General features: G+C 50.4%; 1 protein-coding gene across 1 annotated transcript in view; it reads right to left on the bottom strand.

Moving 5' to 3' along the window:
* Window positions 1–9,183: 9,183 nt before the first annotated feature.
* Window positions 9,184–13,950, bottom strand: part of Tram2 (translocation associated membrane protein 2) — a 72,720-nt gene continuing 67,953 nt past the window's right edge. Inside the window, exons 6-11 of the mRNA XM_026777273.1 lie at window positions 13,863–13,932; window positions 13,398–13,468; window positions 12,039–12,143; window positions 11,619–11,762; window positions 10,675–10,838; window positions 9,184–9,473 (exon numbers count right to left, since the gene is read on the bottom strand). Coding sequence (XP_026633074.1) covers window positions 9,400–9,473; window positions 10,675–10,838; window positions 11,619–11,762; window positions 12,039–12,143; window positions 13,398–13,468; window positions 13,863–13,932 — 628 coding nt within the window. The 3' untranslated portion in view covers window positions 9,184–9,399. The remainder of the gene's footprint in view (window positions 9,474–10,674; window positions 10,839–11,618; window positions 11,763–12,038; window positions 12,144–13,397; window positions 13,469–13,862; window positions 13,933–13,950) is intronic.

Consider the following 13,950-nt stretch of genomic DNA (forward strand, 5'->3'; position numbering starts at 1 on the left):
TGGAAGACCGGTGCCTTATTTGGAGTGGCAGAGGTACCATGGTAGTTTTAGCTTATGGGGTCCAGGGGGTTCTAGGATTCGCCAAACAGTATCCTGAATATGTCTGTATCGGTGCTTGGGATGAGGCTAACATCTGAATTGGTAGACTAGTAAAATAAACTCCAGAGTAAGCAGACCCTCAGCAGTAATTTGCAAGCCTGAAACACAAACTGACCCACCCCTGAGTAAGAGAATCCCCCTGCCTGGCTGCCTTTAAACTGCCACACAGCCTTCTCTGGCCCTCAGATGCAAACCTGTCGTGTACTGAGCGTGCGGCCAACAGACTGGAGCCGGACCCTGAGCTAGGTTCAGCTTGCAGACTCAGCCTACACACGCACATACACTACCTCATACCACACCACGGCACACACAATTAGTTTTCTGATTCTTTGGGAAGCTTAATATGGACGTAGAAGGATGAAGAACAGGAGCGATGGTAGACTTCTCTGGAAACACCTGGAACGTCAAAAATAAGGTTCACAGCAGCACTGTCGCTGCTGCCCAAGGGCCTCTCTCCCCACCCATCCGCTTCCCTCCATGTCGTAGGGAAATATATGACATGCTTTTCAGAGTGTAATTCTAAGTCCATCAGTAGAGTAAAAACTGGGGGCTTGAGGTCTGGCTCAGGGGGAGAATACTTTCATAGTACATACAAGAACCAACAATACCATCAAAAACAAAGTTTAAAAAAATGGAATAGAGAATAGTGCGGAGTACATAGCAGGGCGCCTATTTTCATAAAATCTGTGTGTTTACTGGGATACAATGTAAGCATCTTTAGAAAAGAATTCCTTTTAGACAGCCTCACCTAGATGAGGGGCAGGGCAAGACTAGTAACACTTTCGGGCTCTCCAGTGAGCTCAGATTGACAGCCATCGACATTCTTCTATGAAACAGCCATGCTAGATTCTTCCCAGTCACCCAAAACATGCAAAGGTGAGGATGAAGTCATACAGGACCAGAATGCCCAGGTCCTCTCAGAATTACCGGGGGCAGGGGAGGGCTCCCTGGTTTTGCCTTTTGCAAGGCGTTAAGACACATCGAAGTAGCTTGTCCAAAGGGTTCCTTTCAGTTCTAGGCTATCTCGGGAAGAAACCACGTTCACTTCCTCCCATCATTTCTAGCTGTTTGAAGTTTTATTTTTCAGTGCTTTAGAAAATCTGTTTTAGTCTAAATTAGCCAAGCTTCATCCGATTTGCTCCATCCAGTCCTGCCCCAGGCCTGGGAGCCTTCAATACAGAGTGTGCCAGACAAGTAGAGTCCTCCTCTGGCTGCTGCAACCCTTCTCTCAGCTTTGGAATAGCTAAGAATATCCAGAAAGCTGGAGAAGCAACGTAGCATTTCTTTCATTGGTTAGTGATATCATTTGTAACCAGGGCTGGCTAAGTGGCGTGTGCCAAATTCTGGCTTATTCTCTCACACAGGGCACTTTTCTTGAGGGAGCTCTTAGGTCATTTTTCAAAGAAATCCTATGCATGATTTCTGTTCCCAACTACTGAGCTCTAAGGACACGCTCTCTAGGCTCCTTTGCTTTCTCAGAAGGGTCTCTTGGCGGGGGTCACCTCAGGGTACTATGCTCCTCTAGGGTAGGCACTATAGTTAGGGAGGTCAATTCCTTTTCCTTGGACTTATTTTAAGAATCAGCCACCCCAAATACGCTTTCTAGATTCCAGAGGACTGAGCCATGGAGATGACCCTGTGGGCCCAAGTGCTAGCAGTGAAATTCTGACGGCCTGAGTTCAAATCCATGGCCCCCAGGTAAGAGCCGTCACAGTCCATGCGTCTGTAATCCCAGCACTTCTTCGGTGATATGAGATGCGGAGACGGGAGTGTCCCCAGGAAAGTCACAGGCCAGCTATCCTCGATTGCCCAGTGCAATGGTGACCGAGAGGCTCCACCTCAAAGTAGAAGGCAAGGAATGACTTGAGCACAGTTGTCCTCTGCTCCCCATATGCTAACCATGGCACGCACCCCCTCAAATATGCTCACATACACTAGATGTTTTTCAAAAGGTTAAACTTGGGTGAGTTGAGAGACAGTACCCATAGCATTCTGAAAGTCCCCTGAGAAATTCATACCGTCTATCATTCCCAGCCCTCCCTGCCTTCCGTGGAAGAGGGAAGCCTACAGAAGCGATGGCCTGCTCCTTGGCTATCTTTCACAGATGTGTCCAGCCGGTAGCATACGGAAACCCTTATTCTTTTCCCACTGGCTTTAGGCTTTTTGCTGAAATAGAGGCCATCTCTTTTAGATCTTCTTCCTCCCCTTTGAAGCTTAGGCACCTTCACCCCTGTCTTAGTCAGGGGTGTTCTGTTGCAGTGAGAGACACCGTGATCATGGGGACTCTTACAAAGGAAAGCATTTAATTGGGGCTGGTTTACAGTTTCAGAGGTTTCATCCATTATCATCATGGTGGGATATGATGGCTTGCACGCAGACACGGTGCTGGAGAAGGAGCTGAGGGCTCTACCTCTGGATCCGCAGACAACAGGAAAAGAGAAGAGTGGGCTTCTAAAACCCTAAAACCCACCCCCAGTGACACGCTTCCTCCAAATAGGCCACGCACACACAAACAAGGCCACACCTCCTAATCCCTCTCAAGTAGCACTATTCCCTAATGACCAAGTAAGTATGCAAATACATGAGCCTATGGGGGCCATTCCTATTCAAACCACCACCCCCTTCAATCTCAGTTCTATCCACTTATTTCTTTTCTTTTCCATGAGATATCATACAGATGGCGCTTTCCATTGCTCACTGTAGTCTCAATGAGACACTGGTCTTACGTAAGGCTGGTACACTAATTCCATAAGCTTGTTTCCCATGCCTCATCTCGCATCTTTCAAACTGACCCAAGATTGAGCAGACCTGATAACAAATATCCCGATGAGGTCTGAGAGGTATCTCACAGAAGACTGGGGCTGACGGGAATGCCTGTGGAAGTAGCATACACACTGTCCACTACACAATCAGAGCAGATCACTTCTGAGACCCTGAAGAGGCGTGCGGCCACAAGATGCCACTAAGTACTATATGATACTGTCGCAACTGGCATGCATCTGACGCCTGGGCTCAGGTGATGGATGACAGCTAAGTGATAACTGTAGTGAGCACCACTAAGAGATGACCACCCCTTCAAATACGCCACAGCATGGCCAGTTACCGTCTGCAGGGGCAGCACACTGGTAGCCACAGCCATCAGATTTAACTGAAGGATAATAAGGATAGTTCATTGGTGGTGAGCCACTGTTCAGTCCAGGGTATGCCCCCCAAATACACCACTAGGGGGCCTTGAACATACTGCTGTGATTAAGGGGATTCCCTTTGTGTTTACAAAGCTTCAGTATATTCAGGACAAACAGGCGAAGAAGAGTTCTCTAAATATTGTTTCCAAGGGCTCCTGGGTATGTGATTTTTTAATATCCTGTTGGCACATAAGCACAAGCACGTTTATTAACATCAGTTTATCCAGGTAAGGGCAGGCACACCTGCAATCCCAGCATTCGGTCTGGAAGACTGCTTATGTCCCAGGCCAATCTAGTCTGCAATGCAGTTGAGGCAAGCTAAGACCCAGGCTCAAAAACAAAAACAAATCAGCCAGTTTAAAAGTGGGCATGGTGGCACATACCTGTGATCCAAGCTTTTAGGTGGCAGAGGCTGGATTGCCAGGAGTTTGAGGCCTGGGCTAGAAAACCAGCAACAGCCCAGCTTGTCTCAAAAATAAATGATATATAGTTTTATGTGTACCATGAACTCAACGCTGTTGCCGCCGCCATAACCTGGGAAACAAACCTGGCAGGACACAGATGAGAAACGGACTAGGTTACCTTAGCTCACTGCCGGATAGCACCCGGCATGCCACACAGGAGCAGGATGGAAGCCATCTGCACCAAAGCTTGCTGCCATCAGTACCACTCACCTCAAGTAAGTCTCTGGGTGGTGTTGACCACTGTGGGTTCCCTTGGCTAGCTACCACGGGCAACTGCACCCACCTCCTGAGCACACTCCCCAAGGATGGTTCTGGAAAATGCAGCCACAGCTGCATGCAATGGCAGGACATTTACGCCACACCAGCCACGCTATTGCTGCCCTTCTTACCAAACTGGGACACTGTATTCATAGAGACCAAGACCTACATCTCCTTCAAGCTGCGTGACGTCGCTGGAGAGCAGTGAAAGCGTGGAGGACTACCTGAAGGAGGGGGCACCCAACTTACAAAACCTGTTAGGAGATCCCCTTTCCTAACTCACTGTTACAGATGAGATAAAAATGATACATGCTAACCCAATTACTACACAGTGAAACATTTTAGACACAACAGCTAAAGTTTACACGAATGCGTGTTTTTCCAAAGTGAAAACAAATGGAAGAATAAAGACTAAATAATATTATCCTATAAAACCACACCAGTGAGTTCTACCAGAAATGGTTATGACCAATAATTCTATGCTCTTTATTCAGGTATTTCAGAAAATATTTGATCATTTGTTCCAAAATTACATTTAAAAAAAATCCATACAAAACTGTAGCTTGTTTCCAAAAACCAGAGAGAAACAGCGCAAAAAGGACTTTGAAAAAAAAATTCACCAAAAGTAAAAAGACACCCCTGCCCCCAACCGTTTTATACGAAAGCATAAATACTCAGTTACACATTTTCCTTGAGTTCCGTGTTGAATTTGGTCCATAACATGAACAGGTTAACGTAGAGAAACAGTCCATGTGTCCACACTTGCATTCTGCGTTGCCCAGGGCACCAGCTCCTCTTCTCATCCTCCAGGTGGTTTGTTAAACAGTGGAACTGAAAAGTGAGGTTTCATCACATGCCAATCTGTGCCCCAAAGAAGGAGAGCACTCACGGTCACAGCCAGGTCCTGCGGGGGTGGGGAGCGGCGCTCACCACTGTGGCTGATTCTTGGAAACAATCTCCATCCACCCCACAGGGACAGAAACTCTGGAAAGCCTTCCGCGGTGACGGTGATGCTGGCAACACCAGAGCAGACCCTATTCCCAGACAGGGATAATGTCCCAGCCTGAGGATTTTGTTTTTCTTTTCAACACATTTTAAAAAAAAGATAAGAATTTCTAAGACAATGCTACACATTCTAGAAGACTGCCACGGCAACCCACCCGGACCGTGAGAATGACAGCAACAAGGGAAGAGGCTGACTCTTGTATAAGGGATGATGACTACCCCTCCCATGGGTCCCCTCTCTCCCACTCTGCAGGATACAGCAAAGGACGAAGGCCTGTGGGAAAGACCACTGGTTCGGAGGGTTATTGCACAACCCGGAAGAGGACTGGGAACAGGTAGACAGGCAGGCAAGGGTCAGGGAGGGGGCTGGTGCTAGGAACACAAGGTAACCCTGACAGGAAACCAGGAGCTTGGCAGCTACCAGACCATAGGTAGTTTGTTTCCAAGCAAGTTTCCGATGAGCTAAGACTTGGACCCAGAAGTCCAAGTGAATGCATTCCTTGTACAAACTTGGGGTGACATGGAAGAGCAACAGGTGGGAGGAGGATGCTGTATCTAGTCTGGGGTGGCAGCGAGAGGACCAGAAGAGCGGGGCGTGCCGCGGAGGTACAAAGCGACCTTCTCCCCAACCCCCAAGCTTTCCTTATTACACGAGACATGGGTGCCTGCAGTGGGGCCATCTACCAAGCTTCCACAGCCACCAGCCAAGCCGAAGGGCAACAGACAAGGGGACGCTTGAGACGAAGAGGAGAACACACGAGATCTGTGTGTGAGGAGGAGAGGGTCAAAACTGTCAACCCATGTCCCTTTTACCTGGAGCCATGCTGAGGTATGGTGTCATTGGCTGCATGTGACGGTCAGTCCTAGCGCCCTGGCAGTTGGGGGCTGGCTATACAGTACCAGTGAAGGCCACAAGGCATTATAAGGCACTTTTTACACAAAAGAACAAGGACCTGCTGAGGACAAGAACAAGAACAAGAGAGTTTACAGAAACTGCTTGGTAGGACTTGGCTTCTCATCTGCGGAGCTTCGAAAGATGCGCAATGGAAGTAACGCTTGAATGAGCAACAGGGTGAAGGGTGAGAAGTTGGTGATAGCGTCCTTCTAATGCTAACCGAAGGCCGGAGAGGGATCCTATGGGTGTTTCCAACTCTGACATTAATATTGCCCCTCTTTTGAGGAAAGAAGCTGCAAGCTCAGGAGGTCGTGCAAGGGAGACGACCACCCCACTGTCCTGACCCACAGGCCTTACTCAAGTCCATTCTACACCAGTGAAGCACAGAGGCCAGAGATCAAGAATGTAAATTTGTCTGCTGGAGACTTGGAGGCCTGTAAGCAGAGAAAGTTAGTTATGCCTAGACCCTCTACTTTCTCCCACTCCGGACTTCTGCAAACCCAACTGGGAAGGCTGAAGCCCATCAAAAACACATACAAAGGCCTTCCCTAGCTGAAAGAGTCAGTGGGTTTCTTTAAGTTAAGGATGCAGGGAATTTACATGAGCATTGTAGACGTTTTTGGAGAATGCACTCTTTCTGCTCCCCACGCCCCTTTTTAACCACTCAGGAAAAATGCCAATGGGGACAAAGGAGGAGGCATCTACCTTCATGGGCTCATACGGTCCCAAGTATTCCACAAAAGCATGGTGTCCATAGCCAGGGCACAGGCATAGGTTAGGTGGTGCTAGCCATAACCATTTAGGCACACAGGGTTAGGCCTGACTGCAATGGCAGAAAGTCTCCCTTTCTAGCTTTAGTCTGCTTCTCTCGCACATCCTCCAGAACCACTGGGCTGTAGGAGGAGCACACAGAGCTTACTCATAGTGTAGGCACCCATGCCTGGACAACTTGTAAAAATAAACGTCCCATCATCAATCCTCTGGGGAGGGTAACTGGCAGCAGGGAATTCACCGTTCACCACTCCTGCCACTCCTGCCTGCTGGCATCCCAGGGATGCTGAGAAACAGGCAATGGCTGCTGAGGTAGAGAAGAGCATCTTCTGGTCTTGGTGGGTACTGCCGAGCATCTTAGAATAGAGGAGCGTGGCAGGTCCTTCACTAGGGTTGTGGCACTTTGGGGACAGGAGAGACTTGGTTAAGAACGAAGAACGAGGCCACGGTGCTCAAATTAGAACAAGCTAGCCTGCATGCTTACAGGATGATGTGGAACTTAGTTACTGGAATTCTGGCAACATGATTTGTGCCAACTTACCAAAGTCTTGGCTTTCCTACAACACCGATTCCAGAGAGCCTGGGTGGATAAGAAAGTAGCCTGTAGTTTTCCTAAGCCAACAAACATCCCTGAAGTCGAGGCTGGTGAGGTATGGCCGTTGGACTCAGGCCTTTTCTCTGGAAATAAACACTGTCCTAACTCCTACCATTGACCAAATACTTATGTTCTAGAAGAGCCTACATCATTCCAGATATTGGATTCCTGTTAATACATCCACAGACTAGCAACACGGGAAGCTTGCAAGACATTTAAGGAATGAAACCACATCATGTCAGGCCTCCAAGTGTCCCGGGAGAAAATAACAGAAACCCACACACAGTGACGAGGCTGCTGGATCCAGAATGTCACCTGCTCTTTGTACCTCTTTCTGCAAGACCTCTACATATCACATGCTTGTCACAAGTATCAACAGCCCAGCCTGGCGACAAAACTGTTGCCAATAGCTGGTAATGGCCTGCCAGTGCCATAGCCTGGGGAGGGTCTGGGAGCTGAACCTCCATACAGCTCTAGGCAGTGTCACAAGCATGAGCTCAATTAAAATCACAACCAGAATATTGGGCTACACTGGCTAAAAAGTGCCAGACCCACTCTGTGAGGGCTGCCAAGAGCCCGGGAAGGAGAGAGAGAGAATACAGAAACGTACTTTCAAAATTCTGCCTTGCTTCCTACGTGCACCCAGAAGAAGCCAAGAGAATCTTATCCCTATTCTGTATGCTCATCCTGGATACAGAGGGGGAAAAGAATGCCACAGTGATGTTTGGAATCAAATTCCTCAAATACTGGTAAGTTACACTTTACACACGTTGTTAGTAACTTGGAGAGAGGAAGCTGCCTTGATGAAGACCCATCTCCCTGTTTATGGGCAAAAATTCAAGCTCTGGTCTCTACTGTGACGTCAGAAGACTTCTGTGGATATGACTGTGTCTGCTCACACAGCCGGAAGAGTGACCCTGAGGCACCGCCCCATCACCATGCTCTGGGTGTGCTCGACAATGTCAGCAAAGGACACAATTTTAAAGAACACTCAGTGGCAGCCAGAGGAAGGGTGGCCAGGTGAGCCTCCCGGGGACACCAGGAGCCCACGCAGGGATGGAGGCCTTGAGGCTTCACGTTCCTGCAGCTTGGGAGATGAAGTCTAAGATGCATATCCAGTCCCATATGGGCAGGCTGCTTCTGGACTTGGGAGCGGCGTATCTTGGGCAGGTTTGTAACTGCTGTTTGTTTTGGTTTTGGATGCTGGTGGACGGGTTAAGGAAGTCCAGCTGCTGGCACAGCTGGAGAAAGGTCCAGACGGACTCTTCTGTCCTTCTCGCCAAGCCACCTTTCCAGGAGAGGCCGCCGTCCGCCATGCTTTGCTCTTGCGGTAGAAGTGGGAAGAAGGCATGTTCTTAGCACAGTCCCCCCAGAGTGAAGGCAGGCTGGTTTCCAACTCAAATGCAGCACTGGAAGCTCTTTGGAGTCCTGGGACTCAAAAGTTAATTAACACTGTCTTTCTGGATTAAGTCACTGTGTCCCAAAGCCAACCACTTGGGGATGGGACGTGTAGAACCAGAATTCTACATCTTGTCAGTCAGTCAGCACCAAGAATGTTGTGATCCAAGAGGGATGGCCTTTCTCTCTCCTGCCCATCCACACAAAGGCCACTGAGGATCTGCCACCAGCTCTGAGGGAAGCTCCTTGGCAAGGGGCTTCCAGATAGACAGGTCCTGGGACTGACGGACAGGACCGCTGCCATCTTAGCTCCCTCTCATTGTAAAAAAAAAAAAAAAAAAACATTGTAAAAAAAAAAAAAAATCAGAGAAATTGCACATTGAAGTCAGGAAGCGAGGAGAAAGAGAAACAGCCATGAAGGAAGAGAAAGAGGTGAGCGAGAAAGACATGTAGGAAAATCTAGGCCTCTGAGAAGACCCAAAACAGGACAGAGGTGAGGCCAGGAGGTGGCTCAAGGGAGCAAGAGAGGAAGATTTTTGGCTTTATTGAAAATGGTTTGTGGAAGAAGAGAAAGCCAGGAAGGTGGAGAGCTACTCCCCCTGTGACGCCAAGGTTTCTGCTGATGGAGATGGAGCATGGCCAGGAGGATGGAGAGGCTGAGCTGGAGTCAGTGCTTCTCACCTCCCGCTGGGCCCTCACCCAGTGGATCCCGTTCTCAGCACTTTGGCCTTAGGGAGACTTGAGTTTCTTAGTCCGTGGGGAGGTTCCATTCTCTGCTTTCACCACACCGTTTTCATGGTAACCTGGGAACGGAGAGAGACCACGTGAGGGCCCTGCTAAGACTGAGGCTGGAAAATGGAGGCGTGGAGGGTGGGAGTGTCTGATGGTTGGGGACATGGCCTTGTTGATCGTAGATCATCCAGTGAGGAACCCGGCTGTACCAACGGAAGCCAGCAGACAGTACAGGGAGGCTTGCTGCCTGCCCTAGTGTCTTTGATAAGTGCCTTTGCCTCAGGTTTTTGGCCTTTGACTATCTTTTAGTGAAGAGCATCTGGGGTGACATACAGAAACCAAAAAACAAGAAGCAACCTACACTGGCATCTGAGCAATGCTGGCTTGAACCTCTAACATCCTCAATCCCTCAGCCCCACAGAGGACCAATTGGTGATGAAGCGGAGAGATGGGGAACAAGTTGCTTCAGGGACAAAGCCTGACACTCCTTTTGTAGAATTGTGCAAGGGTTTATTGAGGAAAAGCATCTCCACAAACTCACTGAGTTGCAGCCGCACAGAAACCCCTCCTCCCAACCCCTTTCCCTCAGGCCTCCTCACACCCAGCCGCATACAAACACAGGAGGCTCTTGCCAGGCAGGCAGCTGCCTGGAAAACTGCAGGTGAGTCAGAAACCAGGCATGCAGATGGGCCCCCAGGCTGGGCAGTAGATTAGGGCTGGGATGTCTGAGGACCTCTGGGTAGAGGGGATCACTCAAGAAGGCTCAAGAGTCAAAGGAGATGGGGGTGTCCCATCCCTGCCACTTATCCCTAACACTGCGTCACTATGAGTCACTCCTGAAGAGAGATGGGAAGCACAGCCTTGGAGGCAGGGGTGGGCTGAGATGGAGGGCAGAAGGGCAGGTGAGAACACAGCCACCGTGTAGCACAGGGCATGGGTGACAGCAACAGCAACAGCAGCAGAGCCTGACTGGCTGCCAGAAGCCACCCAGAGGACATACTTCCTTCCAGAAGTCCCCACCCACTGCTGCCCTGAAGCATAGTGGCCAGGGATCAAGGCCCTGTTGTGGCCAGCCCGCTCATACTGGGTCTCTGGCTCATGCCCAGCCACATGCTGGTCATCGAGCCCCAGGCCTGAAAGAAGTATCTAGAAGGAGGAGCCAGAAGTACCGGTCTGTGGAGTACCTAAGAGCCAGGTCCCAACTCTACTTCACCCATTGCAGACAGACCCCGCCCACTGGCTCTGGGCTACAGCCACAGCCCTGGCACTCACCAGGTTCCCTCTTGATGGGCCTGGCTGGAAGCCTGGAGGCAGCTGGGACTCTGCGCTTAGCGCTCTGTTCCTTCCAGTATTCCCGCCAGTGCCGCAGCTGCGAGTGGATGAAGCGCCACATGAGCCAGGCCTGGGCAACACACACCAGCAGCAGCATGCCGAGCCTGCAGAAGGGGAGAGAAGGATCCGAGGGTGAGGAAGGAGGTGTAGGAGCAGCCGGGCCAGATCCCTGTAGTTCCTGTGGCCCATCCTCAGCACAGCCGCTCCAGCATGCTTCAGCAATGGGAGGTGAAGGCCCCAAGGGGATGGGAGGGAGATGGTGCCAGTTACACACTCACCCCCCACGGTCACACTCATCCTACAGATCCACGGCTGTATCTCTCCCGTGTGCATGGCCCACAGGCAGAGCAATATAAGCTATACTAATATTGTAACGTTATATTAATAACATTCAAGTGAACTAAATTATGAGAGTACCGAATAATTCTCTTCTAGCATATCACGTGACAGTGGAACAACCCTAGACAGACTGCCTGCGCTCCAATGCCTATAGCTTCATGGACCACATAGCTTTCTGGATGTTTTCCTTGATGCTAGGGAAGGCCACAGAGCAAGACACAGAGGGCAAAGCTCCAAAGTCTCATGAGGGTGTCACGATCAACCTAGCCTGGACGAGAAACGTCTTCTGCACAGTGATGTGCTGAGCGGGGATGAGGGGTCCGTACTGCATGGGTCCTCACTGCCGTCTGAGCCCAGTGAAGCTGAGAAGCATGTTTGATGGAAGCAGGAGACTGATGTCAACAGACTTGCTCCTAAGTGTCACTGTGTGGGAGCCTCAAGGGCCTCCTCCTCCCTGACCACCTGGGAAGATGTGTCATGTTCAAGAGGTGCCTGGCAGTGCTCAGAGAGCCTCGATTCACCACCTCAGGCTTCTGCCAACTTACCTGCAAGGCAAGGTGTTAAAGTTCCCTTTCTCAGGGTCGAACACCTGGTTTTCCACCCGAGCCAATCCAAAGCCAATGGCCAACACAGCGAGAGTGAGGATGAAGAGGCGTGTGACCCCAAACACAGCAGCCCAGGCATTAAACCTGCTCATAGGGGCAGAAAAGGAGTGTCAGCTTTGAGAGCCCCTCAAGAAACCTTCAACCCCTTCTCCAGAATCAACCCAGAATGGGACAGGGAATCAGACAGGACCCAGGGGAGATTTCCAGACGTTCTAATACATGAAAAAGCATAGGGTGCTGCTTGCACTAAGGGGGCAGCTGACACCCAAAGCAAAAACCTCCAACCATCCAGACCTCGGGAGATGCGCAGGTGCCACCCCAAAGGTCTCTAGACAGGCCAGCACCCAGCACCCCACTTACAGCCTCTCGTTGTTCTCATCTGCGAAGTAGAAGAGTCGAGCCATGTGGAAGAGGAACTCCGTTGAGTACTGCAGCAGCAGCAAGATGAGGCCCAGGCGGCTCAGGCTGGGAAGAAAGACAAGCCTTACTTTCGCTGCAAGATGCCCGAGAGCAGAAGCCTGTGGTGGCTCAGGCTGCTCCCTGTGCCTGGATTCTGTTTTCCACTTCTTGGAGGGGCATGCAGACTATACCTTATCTTTTTCGACAGTCGAGCTGCTAAACCTTCAGGTACTTTCCCTAGACAGACTTCCCAGCCATTGACCTGGTTTTTTCTAGGTCACCTACCCTTACTTGTTCCCACAAAGAACCTGACTCATACATGTCACGGGATCTTGCACCCTCCATTCTCAGTCTGCCAGAATCACACACAAAAGGGGGTCCCGAAGAAGGCTGCTGAGCTCTGTGGGTACTTATATGAAGAATTCCTGCTGTCTGACTTCCTACTATCTGAGGCAGCAGGAAGCTCTCCCCGCTGTATGGCTCAATACACACGGCCGGGGAGCAAACCAGTGACCATAACCCCTCTGCCTGTGAGCTGTGAGCACCCAAAGTAGGAGCACAGCTGGAACAGCTGCCATGGTTCTTGGCGTCCAGAGACAGGAAGCCAGAGTTTGAGATCTGGTGGATTCCAAAACATACGCAGGCACACACGCACGCACACACGTCAGTCATTCTTACAGGAAGCCTGTTGTGAGTTCCTCAGAACCAGGGCCCCAGGACATCTGCGCACCACAGTGAAGCTCTCAAAGGCTAGTCTACACAAAGTTCGGGTTCTACTCCTACATGGAAAGCCCAGTTATCAATGGCATAGCTCACTCATCAAGATACTATTCATAAAAGCGATACTCAAGGTCTAACGCAGAAACTCTTCCCACTTTTAGGACAACCATACAGTCAGCTGTTCTTTATTTCATTACGAGCCAAACTGAGATGAACTCTAGGCCTATATGCTCCAGCAGCATTTGGACGCCATGTGGCAGGAGCCCAGTTGGTGGCCGCAAAGGTATAGTTCAAAGGACAGCTCGGCTGGAAGTCTTCCTCGGCTCTGCCTCAGACTGAGGAGGTTGACTGCGCTGGGCTCCGACGGCTCCTGACGCCCAGCATCTCAGAGCTCATACAACTGTCTTCCCTTCTGACCAGGTGAAGAACGAAGCACTGGAGATAAGAGAAGGCTTCTCCACGTGCTGTATTCCCAAGCCTCAGCATGGTACTCCTTCAACAGTTGGTCTATCTACCAAATGCCTGCTAGCTGGAGACCATGTGGACAGACCCAGGGGCACTGAAGGTCAAGGAACTGGGGCTGGCTGCACTCTCACTCACTTTAAGAGGTATGCCCCAGCGATGTGAAGCAGGTACAGGCTAATGTACTGCAGCTGGCGGGGGATTTCTTCCTGGAAAAGAGACGGGCAGACAGTAAGCATGGTCATTCTCTCAAGGAATATGCAGAGGACCGAGGGATGTGTAAGGGGAACAAGACAGGGCCAGGTCTCCCTACCCACACAGTCACCCTATACCCTGGGCTAGTGACAAGAGGGTGGGCCAGCTGTGTGGAGCCTGGAGCCAGACAGCAGGTCCGGGCTGGGAAGGAAGACACGGGAACTGGAAGAGAGTTTTTAGCATTACTCTGAGGAAAACAACAAGAAGGACTGGGGATGGCAAGATATTCTCCTCTGTCCAGTATCTAGATTAGATTAGATTTTGCCAATGGCCACACATCTGCTGGAGGAGCCCAGACACTGACATTTCTCTCTTGGGGGTTGGTGTGGAAATATCACAAGAGCTGACTCCGTCATGAGCCAACACATCATGCCTCCAGAAGAAGGGAAAGGAGAGGTCACTGGGAACAACAGGAGGGCTGCGGGGAAGAGGGGGT

The sequence above is a fragment of the Microtus ochrogaster genome, unplaced genomic scaffold (genome assembly GCF_000317375.1).
Source record: "Microtus ochrogaster isolate Prairie Vole_2 unplaced genomic scaffold, MicOch1.0 UNK52, whole genome shotgun sequence".
NCBI classification, from domain to species: domain Eukaryota; kingdom Metazoa; phylum Chordata; class Mammalia; order Rodentia; family Cricetidae; genus Microtus; species Microtus ochrogaster.